We start from the raw sequence: 22,476 nt of genomic DNA on the forward strand, positions 1-22,476 counted from the left end.
CAGCGTGGAGCTCTGAGAGGAGGAAACGCGGTGGGGTGGGGGCGGGGTGAGCAAAGTCGCCTTTCATTCCCATCTAAAAACCAGTGGCATGTTTTTCTCAGAGAAAAATCTTTGAAGTGAAGCAGAACTGAAAAGTTTTCCTCGCAACTTGTGTTCTAAACAAATTACATGTTCTTATTTTAAGAAATCCCAGGTTTTAAAACCTGGTTTCAGTTAGTTTCGAGATCCCACGATGAAGTTTTACTGGTCACTTCTGTATCTCACGCCCTCAAATACCAAGTCAGGACTGAGTTTCCAAACTGAGCTTAATGTTCTATGGAAAAAAAACAAAAAACAAAAACCACAATCAAACCTGCCACTGCAACTAGAAGCAGACCCTTTTCTGATACCTCTTCATGCATAGTTTTGATGAGGTGTGAGAGCCTAGAATGTTAAAACTTTCCCCTTTGTAACGGACAGGGACAAAGTTGTGTTTTTATCAGTAAAATAAGCTGATAGAACTTAGAGGGATATACAGGAAGCAGATGTCTACCTTGGCAAGTTGCCATTTTTATAGTCCTGTTCCAAGCCTAAACCACACTTTTAAATAATTAGTTACTATCTAATGAGATCCAAAAATAAGTTGTCAAAATAGAAGAAGGGGGTAGATTCTTGAGTGACCAAGGGCCCATTTTCAAAAAATCCCTTTCAAATAGGGGGAGGGGGTAGGAATTAGTATTCTCTAAGACCATTAATTAGTGCAATTTCAGTCAGTGCCTGGGGCTTTACCTCTTCTCACGTGAGCCTCTCTCTCTGGTGATGAGTACTTGGAGGGTTTATTGCTTTGTTAAAACGAAGTCCTTTGCTTGGGGGAAAAACCAACAACTCCACAAAACCTAAGTTTGTCAAGGAACTTTGGTGACTTGTCACCTCACTAGTGTTAATTAGCTCCCTCTACTAAAAGAGAGATTTACTTCTTAGCCAGGAAGGAATCCTATCTCTTCATGATTTTTTCTTCTTTCTGATCCATTGGCTTATTTCCATGTGCAGTTTTAACAGCAAACTCCATCCAGATTTGACCAATAAAATTGTATGGTGGGTTTTGAGGGGATCAATTATAGTAAATGCCTGTTTGTCCAAAATGGGTGTGAATGGAGTGTTGTGGTGAAATATCCCCGTTAAAAACTAGTTAAAACTAGATAAAAACTAGTTTTTGTGGAATCTGTCAGTTTTCAAAGGAACACTGGATATAAAAGAAAAGATACGTAGTACAGTCAATGGTGATCAAAAGTGAAGACACTGCAGAATTGTCCGGGTCACCAGGTCTTCTCAGGATCATGTATTTACTCGGTACATATTCTTAGGGGTATGAGGTGCTAGGAAGGTAAAACATGGCGCTTGTCTTCATGGAGCTTAGGATCTGGAGGGGAAGCTGGGCATGAAGCCATTCGGCAAAGATTCCGGAAGATGACTTCATTATTGTGATGGGTGCTGGGAAAGGCTCAGGGCAGGCTGTTGAAATTCAGGAGTCTGGGGTACCATTCATTGTTTCTTTATCCGGTTGGCAAAAGCTTCACAGGGTACCTGTTGCACTGGGTACATAGCAGTGAAGAGAACTGTGTGGAAACGTTGTCCGCAAGCTTTGGTGAGCCTGGTGCTTACCGGTGCTGGCTAAAATAAAGGTTCCGGGCACTACCTCTAAGACATCGGGGACTGGACCTGGGAATCTGAATGTCTTGCAAGTGCTGTAGCAACACTGATCTGGGTGGCTCTTGTCCGACCTTGGGAATCAGTGCTCTGGATTGGGTTGGACTGTTCTCATGGCATACCATAAAGATGATCTTTCCATCAATTTGGGGGGAGCTTTCCGAAAAATTAGAATCGTTCTGAGATCATTATAGCAAAAAGAGACTGTTCTAAGTATCTCTTTCAGGGGTCCTCTGTCTGGATTCATGGAAGAGCCTGGAGGGCCTGTGACCCTTGGAAATCAAATGTACACTCTTTGGTGTGTGTTAAAGGGTGTTTTTCTGGGGGAGAGGATCCATGACTTTATTATTTATTTTTTTAAAAAATATTTTATTTATTTATTTGACAGAGGGAGATCACAAGTAGGCAGAGAAGAAGGCTCCCTGCTGAGCAGAGAGCCTGATGCAGATGCAGATGTGGGGCTAGATCCCAAGATCCTGGGATCAAGACCTGAGCAGAAAGCAGAGGCTTTAACCCACTGAGCCACCCAGGCGCCCAGGGCGATCCAGGGCTTTAAACATACTCTTAAAGAGGACTGTACCCACCTTCCCCCAAGGTTAAGTCGCAAGTCCCCTGGTGTGATTCTGGTCCTGTGACAGATGAGAAAACTGAGATGCAGGGTAACTCCAGGCGGCACCACTTAGGTACCAGTCTGTGCAGAGGTTAGGGCCTCTGGACCAGTGCCTGGCCTCAGCCCAGTGGAAAGCTCAGCAGCTCCTTTGCTCTGGGACTTTGTGAGCCCTCTTTGAGGGATGTTTCAGAATTTGGAGTGGATCTCACAATTGATATGCAAATTCAACTCAGTGCTGCTTTTTTTTTCTTTTTTGTTCTAGAAAAGCTGTTCTTAAGTAACTTGTGTGTTTTACAATGAATGACAGTGGATAATCAAGGCAAAGAAATGGAAGTTAACAGAAGAGGGAGTTCTCTAGCTCTTAGCAGCCTCTGGACCTTAGCCTTCCCAGTTACTTGAATTCCAGACCAAAGGCAGAATGGCTCACACAATAAAGAAAGACTTGGCAATTCCCTTGCAAGTCTGAGTTAAGGATGACTAGAAAGATTTTATCTGGTATTTCAACCCTTTCAGTTGGTTAAGCAGTTTTTATTTATTTTATTTTATTTCACTTATCATTGTTTGGATTGAATACGGTGGATCTGCTAATGCCCACCGTGAATGTTGCATTGTAGACAGCTTGAGGAAGACGTGCTGGAGAGGACTGTTTTCATCTTGCATTCTTGGTAGTTCTTGGTAGGTGCAGCTCACGACTGCAAAAAAAAAAAACAAAACAAAAAAACAAAAAAAAACAAGAACCAGAGAGAGTGAAAATTGATGAATGATGAGTTAGGACAATTATCGCTTGAATGAAGCAGCCAGTGAAAGAGGACCCACTCGCCCCATTTGCTTGGAGCTGGGTTTTCATATTTCTTAAGTGGTCTCCCATCTTGGCTGTTGGCAATCTTTTGACTTTTCCTGTGGCATCCAGAGCACGTTGTTCTGTTGCCTTTGTTGCCTTTGTTGGTTTTCAAAATGTAGCATGAGTGAATTGAAACGTTCTCATGTGTTTAAGAAAGCCTGCAGAGTACGGTTCACCTCCGTGAATTACGATGGAGGGGCGGATTGCAGTTCAGGTAGCTCAGAAAAGGGGAGCATATAATATCACGGGCTCCTTGGCCCACATCACTCTCTGTTTCCAAACTTGGAGTTGGGCTTGGGATTGAGAAATGGCCATGCTCTTTGAAACTTCTAATTAATACTTAAAAACCTTCCCCCTTTTTGGGAAATCGTCACCATGCTTATAAATTTGGCTACCTGAAGAGACATTTGTAGATGTGGCATAAGAAAGCCATGCAACCCTTGGGTTTCACACCGTAAGCACTGCTGAAAATTGAGATCTTTAGACCACTTAATAACAAATGTCCAGTAGAAATTTGGGGAGAGACTCATGTTATGGATAATTCCCTCCCTTTCCCTTTTGCATGTGTAGACAGAATTCGACTGGCTTGTTATTACAACTTGGAGGTGTTTTTGCAAGAAAACTTGTGGGCAAGGTTCTTGAACTTGCTAAAGCTCTAGGCTCCCCTTCCGGCCAAAGGTGAAGTGAACTTTCTTTTTTTTTTTTTTTTTTTTAAGATTTTATTTATTTGACAGAGAGTGATCACAAGTAGGCAGAGAGGCAGGCAGAGAGAGAGGGAGAAGCAGGCTCCCTGCTGAGCAGAGAGCCCAATGCGGGGCTCGATCCCAGAACCCTGAGATCATGACCTGAGCCGAAGGCAGAGGCTTAACCCACTGAGCCACCCAGGGGCTCCCTCAAGTGAACTTTTAAGTGAGATTTTTTTTGTCCACCCTTGCTGGAAGTTGATGGCACCATTGTTTTGTTTCAGGCGTTCCTGGTAGCAGAGAACTGAAGTAATGAGAAGGCATCATGGAGGCCCAGTCCCACAGCTCCACGACCACTGAGAAGAAGAAAGTGGAGAATTCCATAGTGAAATGCTCCACACGAACAGATGTTAGCGAGAAAGCCGTGGCCTCCAGCACCACTTCCAATGGTGAGCAGCCACGGGGATCTCCAGCAGCTATGCCTAGAGTCGCTTCTGTGTTCTCTGCATTCCTTGTACACTGAACATTTGCACCTGGACCAGGGTTTGCTCCTTTAGAGGCTAAAGAAAGCAAAAGGGGGGTGAGGGATGGGCAGGCTTTAGTAATCTCTACTTTGGCATCGAAACTACATGTTTTCTTCCAAATTTTCTAATTTGAGATGTAAATGTGATAGCTTATTTATTATAGGAAGTTCCTGTTGTGGCATTTTGGAAATCATCTTGATTAGTCTGGCAAGAGTTCAAAATACTTGGCATTTCACATGGAAAATCTACACTAGTTGGAATAATTAGTTAGTAGTTATCACAAAAGACACTGAAGTTGCCTTGTCAGGATTTGGTGGGAGGATCCGTGTCTCCTCCACCAACTCCATGCAGTTTGCTCCAAAGGATTTTAAAAGTTGTTCATGATTGGACCTCAAGGTGACACTGGTGTCTGAGGCACAGGTTTTGCTGTTGGCTTATAGAAATGGACTTAACTGTGTTCACAGGCAATACCTAGCTGCTGTTTTGGGGCACTTTTTTCTTTTCTTTTTTTTAATATTTTAAGCACAATGTCGAGAGGAATTTCAATTCAGTCGTGGAGCATGGCAAACAAATTCCAGAGCCCAGATTGAACAGGTTCATGGTGACCACTTCCTTTTCCCGCTTTCGTACTCTCCTAGGCCAGTTGGTGCCTTTACTTGTTGTAGATTTCCTAGCCTCCCCAGCCTGGCCCCTGCTCCCTGTGCCCGTCCTTGTCCGTGGCTCCCATTCCTGGCCGTCACCAGTGTGCGTTGCTGGCTTTGCTGGCACAGGCTGGCGTTCAATCCGCCACTTATGAGTCCAGTTTTGAATGGATGCTTGGGGACATCTATTTACATCGGAGTTAAAATAATGAATTTACATATATGTGGAAATTTGCCCCTGTTTCTTCCTTTATTTGTGGTATTTGAAATCCGGGCTGGGTCTTATTTTAGTGGGGCTGGATCGTTGTGTCATTCTTCTGGCGTGCTTATAGAAACCCTGTTTATGCCTTAAGAAACATTATGGGACCCTCGTTTCATTTTTTCCTGGAATTCGTAAAAATTAGGCAAATTGCTTATTTCAGAGATAGAGTTAGCACCTGCAGGGTAAGTTGGACAACAAATGGTTGTCCAGTCATTTCCGACAGGGACATCACAGGAATAAGCCCTGTTGGGTGTTAAGCTTCAGGAAACATTGACTTTGGTTATCTTGACAGCTTGCAAGCGTGTGAGGGTGTGTGAGAGTGTGCGGAAGTGTGTGGGCACGTGTGAACCTGTGTGCATAGGAGTTTGCACGTGGGTGTGTGAGAACAGGTGAGAAGGAGAATGAGTGTCAGCTGGCCGTCCTGTGGGGACCCCCGGGAAGGCGCTGTCCCCTTGTGGTCCATCTGTCCCAGTGAAGGCACTGCTGCTCCTGCTGGCCCCACCCACGCCTGGGAGGGTTTCGGTGCCACTGGGTTTTTCCTGAGCAACACTGACCACAAGCTCCTCTCATGAACCTGTTTAGGGTGACTCAGAACAGAACCAACCTAACCAGCCCCATGGGAGCCCAGCCGTCCGTCGAGGACATTAGCCAGTCTAGAAGGAGCGGTCTAGATTTACCAAGTTGGGCCTGTCTTCTGAACGAGTCACGGACCCTGAACCAAACTCTGCTGGCTTTTGGCCCCAAGCGGCCTGTGTCCTTGAAACACATGTGGTCCCCTGCGCCTGGGTGGGGGTGGGGTTGAACCTGCCCTATTTGGGGCAGATGTTCATGAGGTTTGTGGGGCACAGGCCTGCAGGAGGGCTATTCTGGCAGCTCTCTGTTTCCAGTGTTCCTTTATCTCCTAAGGGCTTCATTAACTTCTGATATATATTGGGTAATATAAAGACCCAACCAAGTGAAAGAAGAATGGAACTGGTGGTTTGTCGCACCGATTGCCGTTGAGGAAGATTCCAGGAAAACCAGAGAACAAATTTAAAGACAAGAACTAAAGCCTTTTTCTTCACGATTTTTCTGCTTAAGCAATGCTAATAACCCTCCCGGGTCCTCAGCAGGTTTTCCTAACCAGTTCGCAGCCTCTTTGGAGCCCCAGGATCCTGCTCCAGGGGCTGGAATGACCCAGCCTCTTACTTGTTCTGCAGACTCCTAACTGGCCTCCTGCTTCCCTCCATACTTGGCTGTGGGCACCCAGCTTGGCTGGGGGCTTTGGTCTGGGTTCCCTTTGGGTTTTAGCAGACGTGGGGTTGCTGGCACTTATTGTCTGTGCTAGCAGGTGGCTGCCATGGCCATGGTCATCTGATCTTTTGTCCGTTCTGTATCCTTTTCTCTCTTTTCTCTTTATAAACATTTCAGAGGTACCCCGATACCTGCACAGAAGCTGTTCGCACAAAGGACATTAAAATCATTTCCATCTGATCATAGCTAGTGCTGATTGCTGCTGCGTCCAGGGGTGTCCTGGACTTTCTTTACAAAGCTCTGAAATTCAGGGATTTGCCCATGAATGGTTAAAGATGAGTTTAGCCTCAAGAACCAAACGGAGGCAATACACGCGTTTTCCCCACTTCCGTCTGCAATTTCATGATTGCAACAAAATAAAACAGGCAAACAAGAAAGTTTTGTTATTGGTACTATGTTAGGTTGATTTAATTTCTAGCCATTATGTGCTACGGTTTGTTCCCGATTGTGAACCTTCCAGCCAAACCACGCACATTCCATTGCATGTCCTTGCACATCTGTTTTCCTCGTTTTCTCAGCTGAGTATCTCGTGCTAGAACAACACTCATACAGAGTTTTGTTTTAACACACCCATTCACTCAACCCAAATGTATGGCTCAAAACCGAGCAGCCTCCTAAATAAGCATTTGACTCTTAACGCTGAAATTTAAAATGACACACATAAGTGACAAACTGTTCTGAGACTTGTATGGGGTGGGGGGGTGGGCGGAGAGACAAGCCACGTTTGATTTTTCTAACATTTAAGACCCGATATCAACCTAGAAAGCATTTAGTATTCTTACCCAGGAACCACAATGTGTGTGTTTCATGTGTTTGATTTTAAGCTTTAGGGTTATTTAGTCAACGTAAATGACAGAAGAAAAGACTTTCGGCTCTCTGAGTCTTTGTTACATGCAATTGTGAGTGAAGGATTATTTTTGGCATCTAATATATTTCACATACACAGTGAGTGCTCACATATTTAGGTGGCATTGTTTACTTAAAAACTGCCAAGTGTGCTAATATGCTAGGACCGCAAGGAAAATTCCTGAATAATCTGTTTATTGCTGGTACGGATTCGTTGCTTTTAAAGCTCTATGTTATGTTTTGTATATAGTAAATGGATTTTAGTCCAGATATTTCGAGGTTTTAAACACAATCCTTACCCCGTAACATTTCCTTCCATGACTTGCAAACACTGACTTTCCAATTTGAAGTCTTTTAAGTCATTGTGGGCCGATGATTTTCTTTGAAAAGAGTAATCTGATCTTTCTTATTAGCCTACTACTCTGCTTTAAAAACAAGAAAGGCCCTAATAATGAACGTATGTAGGCCATGGTCTTGGAGATGTTTTATTGGCTCTGATGGTTATTGGGAACATACCTTAAGTGATAGAAAACAGAAATTATTATCCTAATGGTGATGCAATATGAAACCACAGTTGATAGATTAATAATGGAGAGGAAGTTCCCTGTTCACTTTCTTCTTTCAAGAGGAAGGGCCTTGGTTCTCCTCTGCTTAAAAAAGACTCTTAAAGCTTTGTAAGGGGAGAGTGTTATGGTCTGCAAATATGTAAGGAGATACTTTTTTTAAACTTTAACCTTTGGTTACTTCCTGGCCCAGGGATTTTCTTTCAGACTGTCCAGTAATACCTGTCAGTGTATTGTGGTAGCAACTGGTCTCCTGGCTGAGAGTAAGGGGGCTCAGAGTTTGGTTGGGAATTTGGAATTCATTGGCTGTTCTCCATCATGAGCTCTTGTCTCCTTGATTTTTCTTTTTTTAGAGATTTTATTTATTTATTTGACAGACAGAAATCGCAAGTAGGCAGAGAGAGAGGAGGAAGCAGGCTTCCTGCTGAGCAGAGAGCCCGATGCGGGGCTCGATCCCAGGACCCTGGGATCATGACCCGAGCCAGAGGCAGAGGCTTTAACCCACTGAGCCACCCAGGCGCCCGTTGATTTTTTTTTTTTTTAATGTCAAGATGTACTTAATTCTGCTCAGAAATGGGTGAGCAATTTTTACATTGTAGACTGTGACTTTTAGTTTTCTTGTGCCTTTAGATGTTCAACCCTTTTTTTTTTTTTTTTCTTGGCCACATTTTTTTCCTTGGGAAGGACTGTCAGATAAAATGGATTTCAAATGATAGGATGATTGGTTAGGAGAACCCCCCCAAGTTTGGGATGGGAAGGCTTGGATTGAGTTCTGGCACCAGGTTAGACTAGCTGTGAGTGCAGGCAAATTAACTTCTCAAAGTCTCAGTTTCCTCATCTTTTTAGCAAGAAACTGATGAGACTCACTTCACAGGATCTTTAGGGGATTAAGTGAGGCAGTGTCTGTAGCCTTCTGTCGAAAGAGCAGATGTCAGCCGTTGTTCTGGGACAGAGCCTGTGGATGAGTTAAATGTTACGAATCCAAAACAAAAGGATTGTGTTTTCTTGAATATACACATAGGTTTTGAAATTAAGGGAAAAATGTTTGGGAAAAGTAATTTTGAATCTGCCGGACCCTGGAAAATAGTTCAAGATGTTTCACAAATCCCGACCAAGTTTGCACATTTTTAAAAAAATTAACATATAATGTATTATTTGTTTCAGGGGTACAGGCCTGTGATTCATCAGGCTTACACAATTCACAGCACTCACCATAGCACAGTGTCTATCACCCAGCCACCCTATCCCTCCCCCACCCCCCTCCAATCCAGCAACCCTCAGTTTCTTTCCTGAGATTAAGAGTATTTTAGGGTTTGACTCCCTCTCTTGGTTTCATTTTTCCCTCCCTTCCCCTATGATCCTCTGTTTTGTTTCTCAAATTCCTCCTATCAGTGAGATCATACGATAATTGTCTTTCTCTGATTGCACATCTAAAGGAAGGATAGATAGCAAAGTTTCTGCACTATTCTTCTGAATGCTTCCTTAAGCCAGAAAATCAGGAAAATAATTTTGAGAACATTTATTTTGAATTCTTTTGACCTTGAAAAACTAACATTGATTATATGGCTTAGCATACGAAACAGTATGTGCATGTCCCTTTTCTTGATTCTTTTTTCTGGGGCAAAGGAGATGGTTTGTGTTGTATTAGAGTTAGATTTTATGCTTCTTAAAGAAGCGTTCACCTTTTTAAACCAACTAACTAATGATAGATAATCTGGTTTCCATAAGAGCTCTGGCTCCCTTGCACTCCACACTCACGTGTCCCAGAACCCGGCAACCTCTGAATCTTATTTTGGCTGAGGAGATCACCTTTCCTATAGTCACCCAGGCTTGAAACCGCACCGTCACCTTTGACCCCTCTGTCTCTCATGCTTCCCACATCCTACTAGTTTTGAAGTCTGGTAGATTTTCCTCTGTAATTATTCACCCCTGTGTCCCTTCAGGCCACCCTACTGTGCTGTGCTATTTAAAACCTACTACCTCATGCCTAGACAGTTAAAGTAACCTTCTGTCCAAACACCTTGCCGTTGGTCTCTGCGCTTCTCATTTATGGGACTTGTTTCTGCCAAATCTTTTTATGGTTCTGGTCATGCCATGCCCCTCCTCTAGAACCCTCAGTGATTCCCAGTTACATACAGAATACTGTTCAAAACCCTTTGATTAACATTTAGGTATCTTCCAAAAATCTGACCGCAGTCTGACTTTCCAGTCTGATCTGTTACCATACTTTCCCATCTGTAACCCATATTTTAGCTAAATTGAAGGGCTCTTTGCTTCCGTTTATGTTGTTCTTCCATAGAATCTGTGTAAATTCTTCTCAGCTGTGACTGTCCTCCATCTCTCTCTCTCCATACAGACTTGTGTCCTTTTAGCAACTACCTGGTAGCACTTGTTTTTGGGGATACTTTATTTATGATTATAATTTTCATGAAAAGATTATATTTTAGGGAAGTTTTAGATTTACAGAAAAATGGAGTCGAGGGTACAGAGGTCCTGTCCACCCCCTAACCCCTTAGGTCCCCTTGTTACTTGTTAACAGTGTGGTACATTTGTTAAAACTGATGGACCAGTATTGGCACACTATTGTTCACTAAAGTCCCTAGTTTTCATTAGAGGCCGCTCCTTGTGTTGTAGATCCTGTGGGCTTGGACAGATGTGTGAGGACATATAGCCACTGTGACAGTGTCCTACAGAACAGTTTTACTGCCCTAAAAGTCCTGTGTGCCCCACCTGTTTGTCTCTCTCCAGTCTCCATAACATGTTTATCTTTCAGTTAAAATTTTTTTGGGATTTAAATTTTAGTTCGTAAACATAGAATGCAGTTTTGGCTTCAGGAGTAGAATTCAGTGATTCATCACTTCCGTATAACCCCAGTGCTCAACCCAAGTGCCCTCCTGAGTGCCCATCCCCCATCTAGCCCATCCCCGACCCACGTCCTTCCAGCAGCCCTCAGTTTGTTCTCCGTCCTTAAGAGTCTCTCATGGCTTGTTTCCTTCTTTCTCTCCCCCCCCCCTTTTCTTAGCCCCCTTCCCATGTGTTCATCTGTTTTCTTTCATAAATTCCACTTATGAGTGAGATTCCATGGTGTTTGTCTTTCTCTCATTTATTTCACTTAGTATAATGCCCTCTAGTTTTATCCACATCATTGCAAATGGCGAGATTTCATTTTTGATGACTGCATAATATTCCATGGCATACACACCACATCTTCTTTATCCATTCATCAATCGATAGACATCTGGGCTTTCTCCAGAAAAGTTAGTGCTGATAATGCTGCTGTAAACATCCGGGTATGTGTACCCCTTCAAATCTGTATGTTTGTATCCTTTGGGGTAAATACCCAGTAGTGGGATTGCTGGGCTGTGGGGTAGGTCTATTTTTTTTTTTTTTTTAAGATTTTACTTATTTATTTGACAGAGAGAGATCAGAAGCAGGCAGAGAGACAGGCAGAGAGAGAGAGAAGGAAGCAGGCTACCGGCTGAGCAGAGAGCCCGATGCGGGGCTCGATCCCAGGACCCTGCGATCACGACGCGAGCTGAAGGCAGTGGCTTAACCCACTGAGTCACCCAGGCGCCCCGGGTAGCTCTATTTTTAACTTCCTGAGGAACCTCCACTCTGTTCCCTAGAGTGGCTGCCCCAGCTTGCATTCCCAGCAACAGTGCAAGAGGGTTTCCCCTCCTTCACATCTTCTCCAACCTTTGTTTTTTCCTGTGTGCTTGATTTTAGCCATTGTGACAGGTGTGAGGTGGCTTGTCATCGCGGTTTTGACTTATATTTCCTTAGTTAAAATTTTTTTGAATGTAGCACCTGATTTGTCCCCCATGCCCCACCCCACTTCAGTGTCTTGTGCTGGGAGGTCCCCAGGGGACATTCAGTGGGACTGCATGGTACGCCACCCAAGCCTGCCAGGACTGACGGCCGCTCCATGGGGACAGGCGACATGTGGAGCCTAGCGGCAGTGTTAACTCCGGAGCTTCGATCCCAGCTCTGTCCCTTCATTGCTGTGTGATCTTGGGCTAATTGCTTAATGTCTCTGAGGCCAGCGCGGTGAGTACCCACCATGTCAGCTGTTACTAGTAAATGGGCTCTTCAGAGCATAAGCTGACAAGCTGTCATTTACAGGCACCTTTCATCTCATTCTTTCAGCACAACATCGTTTGGAAATAATCTAGGAGTGGGTAAACTTTAATCTGATCAAGAGAATCAGAGGGTACTGGTTTGCCCAAAAGTCTTAAAATGTGGTCCTCAGGACCTAGTTTAACAGGCAAGGAGGCAGATGACAAGAGCTGCGATCAGCACACTGCTTCAAATCATTGGTCCTGAAATGGGCACACGTTTGGATTTAACTAAGCAGATGCTCTCAGGGTCTCCTTCTCATTCATAAATACTCATCCAAATTGTGGGATGAAATCAGTAATTCTGTGCCAATGGGTTTCCCTAAGGGCCAGGCTCCTTTTTTTCGTGTATGTAACTATTGGATTTCGCCTCTAAAAGGACAATTCTTGGGCACCCAGATAAACAAGGAATGAATATCAAACCCATCTTGCCAGAGCCTCGCACAACTTGGGACTAAAATGCCACGGGATGGTGTGCATGGCTTGTGGAAAGTTCTGGGCCACTTTGCTTACTCTTGATCAAGCGATGTGGTTATTTTGCATTTCCAGAATTAACCTGGTTCAGAATCAAAAACAGTAATGGTAACAGCAAGAGCAGCAGCTCAGGGCCAAGACAGCGCTTGTGGGAGGGCGTGCTCGCCTGGGGAGGCGGCCTGGTGGCCTTCTGCCTCCTACATCTTGGGCCCAGGTCAGGGAAGGGCCTGCGTGTCCAGCAGCTCGTCCATCAGCTCGCAGGATGGGATCCTACAGGATCGCCACACTGAGCTCTGGGTCCACCAGGGTCCCAGGCAGAGAAGGAGGTGGGGCGGGTGGGGGGATGGTAAAAGCAAAATCCCCCTGTTCTCTCATTTACATGGAAATCTTTCCAAATACCTCTGCCATCATTCACATTTATTAAAAGAAAGAACTTACAACGGTGCACAATTCACTCTTCTCATTGTGCATGCCTGTGAGTTTGGACAAATCGATAAAGTCATGTAGCCACCACCACAGTCAGGATACAGGTCCAGGCGCCACCCCTCCTCCCACCATTTGATAATTGCCTGCTTTTTAAACTTGGCTTAGTGATATATGCTGTTAAGAGTCGGTAGTAATAGCAGGAAGCTTTAGAACTACAGTTGCTGCTGGATGTTACGTGTATTTCGTGTTTTCAGAAAGTCCATTTTTTTTTTTAAGGCCCTGTACGTATAGTTTTTTCCCCTTCCTTTTTAAATATTTCATGTTGAATTGGTAGTGGGAGTAAAACGTTCTTGAAAATTGCCCAGAAGTATATGGCCTCGCGTGTCTCCTAGTCTGTCTTTTCTGAGTGTCCGGTCACTGTATTGTTTCCTTTTTGGCATATTTAAAATGTCACTTTACTTAAAACCCAAAGCACTCCTATAACTGAGGGCTTTTTCTGCTGTTGTTTTGCCTCCGTGAATTAATTGCACGAGAACATTAGAATCAGAACACGTAACGCAGCTCTAACCTAGAGGGAAAAAAATAGCAAAGCCTTTGTTAAATCTGTTTTCGTTCCTTTTTTGGGGGCAACTTCCTTCTCTTTCCCCTTTACTTTTACAGATGGGACTTCATTTCAGGTAGGGGGCGTTTTTATTTTAAAAGTTCTTCCTCCTCTGACTTAGGTTGCTGTTTTTTTCCTTTTTCATTCCCTTTTTTTTTTTTTTAACCCCTTTCTTTGACTCTTTCCTCTTCTTGGGCTCTCTCTCTCTCTTTTTCCCTTTAGTTGTAGAAAGTTGAGTTCCATCCCAATTATTAAATCTTCGGAGACCATTCCCACATGGTTCCGTAAATGGTAGCTTCACCCCGCGTCCTTTCATCTCTCCCCCTGCTCTCTGGCTTGACAGTTGAAAAGGTCTGGCTGTGCCGCACAATGGTTTGATTGGTTTCTCTGGGGGAGACTTTTCCCTGGCTCATCATTCGCCAGGCAGGTGGACCAGAAAGTCTCTTGATTCTTTTGTTGCCTCTCAAAGTCCCAGGTCTTTGACTGAATAAATCCGCCGTCATGGGATAATTTGCTAAAAGGAGCTTGGAAGATGTGAGAGAAAAGCCTCCCGACTTGGGTGCCGCATTAATGAAGTAACGGAGCCTTGGAGTTTGCAATTGAAAAATCACCAGGAATGCAGTGGGTGGAGACGGGCTTCTTTTATTTCCCATAATCAACTTTTCGTTCTATCATTTAAAGCCTGCCCGGCCCTGTGCTTGCCTGCCGGCCGGCCGGCTCTGGCCACATTTGCACCCGTTTCAGGGGACAGCCCTGTCCGGCTGCAAGCCGTTCGGGGGCTGTGTCTCGTTAGTCATTAGATTATTACCCGGGGATGGAAAGAATTCCATATGACAGGACTAAGGTTGAGTTAACACAGGACGAAAAGTAATTTACAGATAGGCTGTCCCCAGCCATCTTTGTAGCCCCTGATAAGGTTTCATTTCAGAATGGATAGGCGACATTTCCACTCACGGGCCCATTCCGCGACACCTGTGATAACAGCTTCTGGATCCTAATTGAAATTGGTTTCAAAATGGATTTTCACTTTTCTCTGTCTGTGGAAAATATTGAATGGACTCAGAGCTGCCACAGAGAACCCCGGACCTTGGGAAATGGAGCGGGAAGCCAGGATCATCTTTCATAACAGTGTCGATGATATGACAGTTTTGTTATCTATCTTATTAATGAAATCATTGATCACCTGATGAAGGAGATAATACACTACGTTCTACCGTGTTCATGAAGCTCAATTAGATTCATATTACAAATAAGAAGGGGGGAAAACAAACAATGGAACTAAAGTAGTAAAGGTCACTTAAAACTTTTCATGCCCAAAGGGAGCGTTTCAGATCAGGGCATTCTGAGTGATGGCTGTCCAGGTCATTTTGAAATGATCAGAGCTAATGCGACATCCCATGCCCACCTTTTTTGGCCAGTGTGGAGTCACTCCTGATTTTAGTAAAGATTCATTAAGTGAAAATCAGAAGTCCACAGGGGAGTCGGGGGTTGGGGTGGGGAGGGAGCTCTGAATGAAATGCTTTGGAAGGAGCAGAATGGGAAAAACAAAATCTGCAGAACCTCTTCCCTCCCCATGGCAAAGGAATTTGGGGCTTGTCCTGCTTAGATCCAGCGGATAAGGAAGACCAAACTGAAAGAAAAGTAGCTTATTGTCTGCTCCTGCCTTAAAGCGCTTTGGGAATCCTAGTAAGATGGGAATTCGGTTTGGGTTTAACGAGGTGGCTCTATTGTTTGGGGTCAGGCTGCCCTGGAATGTGCTGTCTGTTCCTCCCCAAGGAGGCGACGGGATGCTGATGACTGCTCATGTTTCACGGTGAACTGTACTCCTAGGTGTTTCTCCTTTCTCAGTGCCAGCAAGGATCAATCCGGTCCCATCTGAGCTTGAAAGAGGAGCTGTGATCAAAGGCTCTAATGATGTCACTGATCTCTGGTGATTGATTACGAACAGAAGTTCTGGGGAATTCTGCCTTCTAATTCCTTATATTTCCTTATCACTTCAAATTCATTAGTGTCTCCCATTAGAGGAGCTAGCTGCTAATGTGCAAAATTACAAAAATGAAGGATAGAGAATGTGGTGTATTTTTCTTCTGGATCTGTCTGTGTCTATTTTTAAGTTTATTGGAGCCATGGCTACACTTTATAAGCAGCCTTCCCCTTTAAGTGTACTGCAGAGAAATCGAATTCCTTCTGTAAATCAGGATATGTATTTTGGAATTCTGTGTATAGGTTGGGACAATATTATTTGGGAGCGAAAGCATTTACATTGTTTCCAAAGCAGTCTAATTATAGAAGGTAGTTATCCATTAGGTAGGTGATCATTAAATCTATTTGAATGTTTTGTTACCTTGGAAATTAAGGATTTTAGGATTTCAAAGATCCTTTTAGTTATTTTTGTGGAACTAGTTAACATTTTCCTCTTGCTAGTCAAAAATAAAAATCAAGGCATTCCATGCCAAGAGGTGAGAAACTGGGACAACTGGGGAAGATTCGACTTGTAAGGAAATAATAATAATAAAAAAGAAAAAAGCAGGAGTGAGTGAGAGATCTCTTTCTGGAACCGCTCTCAACTGTACTGTAACTCTTGGCTTAGGTCCACCTCGAGTAGGGTTGATTGCGAAAGCACTGGAAAGAATTCTGTTTTGGAAGGCACTGCAGCCCGAGAAAGAAAAATTGAATGGAAAATGGAGAATGTACGATATTATTAAAGTTACCGTTACCTTGCGTGGTATGCTCTGGCTGTCAAGGACTATTGCTTCATGCTTGCTTATAGCTGATTTCTTTCACAGAAACCTTCATTTTTGAGAACCACTCTGAGTAGGACTGATGAATGTGTTCAGAACCTAGAGGGAGTGTCTTTAAGGAGGAGAAACCATGCAAATGAGACTTTGGGAGAAGGTGCCGAGGTAATTATGAATCCTAAGCTGTAAGGGATGTCAGAGACTCCCCCTTCACAGAATATGTTGAGTTCTATTGGCAGTGATAAGAAAAATAATCCCAGACCCTCGCCTACAAGCAAAAGAAAACTTCTAGAAAGAATAGAACAATGGTATGGTTAAAATAATCAACTTCCAGCAATGTTAGCATTTTCTGGTAAAATATGAACCTAATACTCAGTTGAAGACTTCTTCCAAGCATTTAAAAGCTAGAGAACACACAGTGGCCCATTTCACATTAAGTTTAAATCAAATCTGTCTTGAGAAACTAATGTTTCTAGGCTTGTTTTCAAATCCTGGCAAGTCACAGAGCAGTAGAAAAGTTCCTTTCCTATAAATGTTGACAGCAGTTCCGGTAGAGGCTAACAATGTTTTATAAATAGAGTTTACTTAGCAAAAACCATATGTATGCCGAGTGAAATAACCTCACATTTATTTATGTTTTGATTTATAGAAAACATGTGCCCCTTGACAAAGCCTTTGGGCTCTTTTCCGCAATTAAAAGGAATCACATTTGGAAAAAAAATAGCTACCATCTTAATGGGAAACTTTTTCACATAAATTCAAAGCACCTTCTTTGATCATTGTCACACAAATTTAGACTATTTCCTTCCATCATTTAACCCCCAAAACTGGGTGAATTGAAGGAAAAAAAAGATGCTTATAAGCACGTACACACACACACACACACACACCAGTGTACACATTGGTTGAATATTGAGGAATCTAAGGGTGTAAAAGCCTGGGTAACGGAACAGTGGCAGTGTGCCCTTGAAACAGGAAAATTTCTATTTTTCCTTCCTCCTGCTGGTGACTAGTGTTGGTGTAGCATGAGGTCGTAGTTCTCTGGTTTGCTTTGTAGTTTTTTAGACTGCAGATGGGAAACATGGTTCCATATGTACCTGTTGCCAGGTCCCAACAACACTAGATGAGAAGGAAAGAGAGGGAGAGGAAAGTGCTCTGTAAATTATTTACCTAGTTTCTTTTTCTTTTTGAAAATTGTATGAGCTGGGGCTGGGCTATAAAATGCTGCTTAATTACCATGCTAGACTAGATCTATGATTTTTGTACCATTGATGCCAGGCAGTGGAGGGGGTAGGCTTGGAGGCAGAAAGAAAGTCAGTGCTTAAATATAGAAATTTGATCATACATGGGTATACTAATGAAATACGTATAAATCTTACATAAAATCGTGGTTTAATTTTGTACCCTGTTTTAATTTGGGAAGCTTCTCGTTTTTAAGTATAAACAAGGGATTATACGTGCTTAGAAAAGGAGAGTTAAATTTTTATGGAAAATCTTTCTTATGAAGGTAATGTCAGTTTTCCAGGCCTTCCTAGCCTAGTTCCTGCCTCCATGCAGTTGGGAACAAGTTCTACTGAGCGTAGTGGGAATTGTTTCAAGAGTAGCATGGCCTCAAACAGAGATGAACCATCTTTTTCAGCATGGGGGCTTAAATGGCAATCCAAGAACCCTTGAGGTTCACGGATAGGCTTCAGAAAATGGACCGACCCCTCAAAATTGTTTTATGTCATGCTTTATGGGGATGTGCCTGTGCCCTCTTTGTTTGGGTTCTTACAAGCATTCATGACCTCATATTTGCCAGAAGCACTTGTCTACAGGCCAGTTTTGCAGCTCTAACTTTCATTAGGAAAATATTGATTGAGGGGCGCCTGGGTGGCTCAGTGGGTTAAGCCACTGCCTTCAGCTCAGGTCATGATCTCAGGGTCCTGGGATTGAGTCCCACTTTGGGCTCTCTGCTCAGCAGGGAGCCTGCTTCCCTTTCTCTGTCTCTGCCTGCCTCTCTGGCTACTTGTGATCGCTCTCTGTCAAATAAATAAATAAAAATCTTTAAAAAAAAAAAAAAGAAAAGAAAATATTGATTGAATGATTAGAATGGTTCTTTGAAGGAATGATTATTTATGAGATGAAAACCCAACAGTGATTAGGGACTAGGAAACTATATCTTTCTTATATAAAGTATAAAGGGATAACCAAAGCTGTGACCCAGCTTAGTTGCTAGGGGCTTCTCACTAAGATTCTGCATGCATATCACTTTATCTCTTTTTTTTTTTTTTTAAGATTATGTGTTTATTTATTTATTTGACAGACAGAGATCACAAGTAGGCAGAGAGAGAGAGAGAGAGAGAGAGGGAAACAGGCTCCCTGCTGAGCAGAGAGCCCGATGCGAGACTCGATCCCAGGACCCTGAGATCATGACCTGAGCCGAAGGCAGCGGCTTAACCCACTGAGCCACCCAGGCGCCCCTCACTTTATCTCTTTAAATGAGGAACTTGGGTATGTGATTTAAAGAGCTCCCCCCCCCAAAAAAAAACCTCTGTCTCTATGATAGTCACCGTAGGTTCTCCAGGAATTTAAAAGAAGGAGGGTCAAAGGAGTGAGTTAACATAATTTAAGTTTCGGAAGGGAAATCCAGGGGCACCTGGATGGCTTAGCTGGGTTGAGCGGGGTTGTGGGATGGAGCCCTGTGTTGGGCTCTATGCTCGTCACGGAGTCTGCTTGTCCCTCACCTCTGATCCCCACCCCAACCCCACTTTGCACATGCTGCCTCTCTCTCTCTCAAAGAAATAAATAAAATCTTCCAAAATAAAAACAAAAACAAAAGAAAGGAACATCTACAGTTCTTTCAAATTAATCTGTACAGGTATTATGCATGAGTCTGTCCTGGGTTAAAAGCTACTGATGACTTTGTTGAGGTTACTGTGTGCTGTCCTAATGGTAAGTCGAGACCATCCCAGGTATTTCTTTCTTTCTTTTTTTTTTTTTTAAGATTTTATTTATTTATCTGATAGACAGAGATCACAAGTAGGCAGAGAGGCGGGCAGAGAGAGAGAGAGTGGGGGAAGCAGGCTCCCCGCTGAGCAGAGAGCCCAATGCGGGACTCGATCCCAGGACCCTGAGATCATGGCCTGAGCCGAAGGCAGAGGCTTTAACCCACTGAACCAGCCAGGCTCCCCAACCCCAGGTATTTTGAAGGGCAGTCTATAGAGAACAGTTTCAGGTGCAAATCCAAGATTTTGGCCCGAATTTGACTGGATTGCTGATGATTACAGGTAATTGCCACGAAAGCAGTAGATCCCCCCAAATCTGAGATGTGTGTGTCCTTGATTTAGACATGGTTTCATTAATTACTGACTGGACTTCCGGCACTCATCTTCCTGGAAGCACGCAGTCATGGTCTGTGTTTGGGGATGCTGGAGGAGCATTTTGCCTCTCCTGTGACTAACTCCACAGAGCGGGACCCTCCTCTAAGTCTCCGGAGGATCCTCCCAGAGCACTCTGCACTGTCTTCTGTCTGGCATCTGGTTTGATGTCCTTCTGTTTCGGCAGGGCTTCACTGTGAGAGCCTTTGCAAATTTCTTTGATGCTAATTGACTTGCTTTAAACTCTTTGGAGTGGAAAAAAGAAACAAAGCCAAGAGCACAATAAACTTTGATTACCAGGCTCCTAAACACTGAACCTCTCGAATAACCCATGTTTTGTCATTATTTTTTGAGAGCAGTATTTGTAGGCTGAAGCTGGGGAGTGCCATTACTGTCTTCCTGCAGATACAGCCCGGGAAAGGGGGCTCAGCCAAAGGCCAGAGGACGTGTGCAGATGTGAGATGATGCCATGCCATGTAAGGAAGATGACGTGGTTTGTTGCACAAAACATAGTTGAGTAATGCCTCTTGGAAAGTGTTTCCATGAAAGTGGAGTGTGTGCAGTGAAGAGGGCACCTTAGACCTTAGGACTCCCATCTGGTGTTCTGCTTTCCGCTCAACCTTTTGGTTCGTTCATTTTTATTAAAGGAACACCTGCTCATTGGGTAATCCAGAAAGGCACAAAGAAACACGGGAACTGGGGTGCCTGGGTGGCTCAGTGGGTTAAAGCCTCTGCCTTCAGCTCAGGTTATGATCCCAGGGTCCTGGGATCAAGCCCCACATTGCGCTCTCTGCTCAGCAGGAAACCTGCTTCTCCCTCTCTCTCTGCCTGCCTCTCTGCCTACTTGTGATCTCTGTCTGTCAAATAAATAAATAAAATCTTTAAAAAAAAAAAAAAAAGAAACACAGGAATTGTTAATGCTTGGTTATTTTCTATCTTTGTTCTGTTCACGGTCTCTGTCTTGTGCTGCGCGTTCAGGTGGCCCTACGTTGGGGACACTTGGCACATCACCTACTAGTCTCCCGCAGCTTGGTGTGATGCAGTCCTCCAGGCTCCTCTCGCTGGCCCTTGACATATCTCTTTTCTTTTCCCAATTTCAAATGAGGATATGATGAAAGTCCTAAAAAATTCAGTGGCTTTGACCACACCTCACCAAATTAGCTTCCAGAATTGTAGCACTTAGATTTCTGTTTGACTGTTTCTGTGAGCGCTTATTCTCAGAGACTTGGCAGCATAACAGGATAGGTGCAATCGTTTCCTCGTTTCTTCAACATTTCTGATGGAAGTATAACATGCTGATAGAAAAGTGCACATGGCTGGGTGCCTAAGGGGCTCAGTCGGTTAAGCTTCTGCCTTTGGCTCAGGTCATGATCTTGGGGTCCTGGGATTTAGCCCCACATTGGGCTCCCCACTCAGCGGTTGGCCATGGGGTACTTGATTTTCGGTGGACCTGGGGACATGTTTCTTTTGGGTACACACATGGGAGTAAAATGACTTCTTCAGAGAGAGGACACTCTGCACCCTGGTTTTCCCACGTGGTTGTACAGATTTGCTCCTTGTTCTTGCCAGCACTAGGTTATGTCCCGATTTCTCATTTTAGCTCTTCTGTTGACCGTGTAATGGTATTTAGGTGTGGATTTACCTTGTCCCTGAGATCTAAGGGAGTGAAGCATCTTTTTGGATATTTATTCGTTTGGATATCCTCTTTGGTGAAATGTCAAAGTTGTTTTTTTTTTTTTTTTTTTTTTTTTAATTTTAGTTCTTTGGTAATCGTTTCCTACTTGTCCTGTCACTGATTTGAAATGATCTTGTATCTGATACTGCCTTACTGTGTTGTATAGCCTTTTCCTATTTCATTCTGTTGACCTACCTGTTCTTTAGCCAGGTGCTACCTTCTTTCAGATATTATAATGTATGATACATCTTATCTGGGAGTTCCCATTTATTATTGTTCCTTTTCAAGTGTTCCTTCACTCTTGTTTAGTTTTTTTTTTTCTAGGTGAACTTTCAGGACACCTTTTTGGAATCATGTTCTTAATGAACTTACCTATGATAAAAGTATAAAATCATGGATCAATGAAATCGGTTAGCCATAGTGATTACTTCTGGGGAGGGTGGAGAGGGACAGGGTGGGGAGGCTTCAGATGTGTCCGTATCACCTTGTTTCTTTAAAAGGAAAAGGTTTTGAGCAAATACGGCAAAATATTAATGTGTAGGTCCGGGTCGTGGGTATCTTGATGTTGATTATATTTTGCTCCGAGATATGTCATGATTAAAAGATACCCTTTCCAAATTTCATTTCGAACTATATATAGCTCTTTTGTCCAGGCTTTCGTGGAATTTTGTTGTCATAGGAAACAGTCTGGATGGTTTCCTGCCACATCTGTACAAGGTGACTTCCGTCAAAGGACACGTAAATGCACAGTCACTTGGTGTCTGCGTTCTGTGTTCTGCATTCGTCTTCAGAAGCATTTAAAAAAAAAAAAATCTGTCACTTACACGAAAATACTTAGGAAATAACAGTGGGCCAGACCTAACAGGTGTTTACTTTACTTTCTCCTTATATGCTTTAACTCGATCTGGAAGCAATTTAATTTTAGTTTTGTCTCATCTGTCTTGAATTGAAAGTTGCAGGTACATCGATCTATAAGTGCTTGAGTTAATGCAAATATCTCTGGAAAAATACTGTACTCCGGCTTCCCTGCAGCATCTGGCTGCATTTTTATCCAGTTCCAGCAGATGCCCTCTGTATTCCCTGATAGTGGTATCTGTTCCGTGGTGGCTTTTTCTGCCGAAATCAATCAATGCCAGGGT

The 22,476-nt window shown here is 43.4% G+C and overlaps 1 protein-coding gene across 2 annotated transcripts in view; it reads left to right on the forward strand.

The window, feature by feature from the left end:
• Positions 1–22,476, forward strand: part of GLI3 (GLI family zinc finger 3) — a 263,860-nt gene that overhangs the window by 10,185 nt on the left and 231,199 nt on the right. For both annotated transcript variants that reach the window (XM_059397219.1, XM_059397220.1), the window contains exon 2: positions 4,105–4,269. In XM_059397219.1, coding sequence (XP_059253202.1) covers positions 4,146–4,269 — 124 coding nt within the window. In that variant the 5' untranslated portion in view covers positions 4,105–4,145. The remainder of the gene's footprint in view (positions 1–4,104; positions 4,270–22,476) is intronic.

Source organism: Mustela nigripes, chromosome 4, assembly GCF_022355385.1.
Source record: "Mustela nigripes isolate SB6536 chromosome 4, MUSNIG.SB6536, whole genome shotgun sequence".
Lineage (NCBI taxonomy): Eukaryota > Metazoa > Chordata > Mammalia > Carnivora > Mustelidae > Mustela > Mustela nigripes.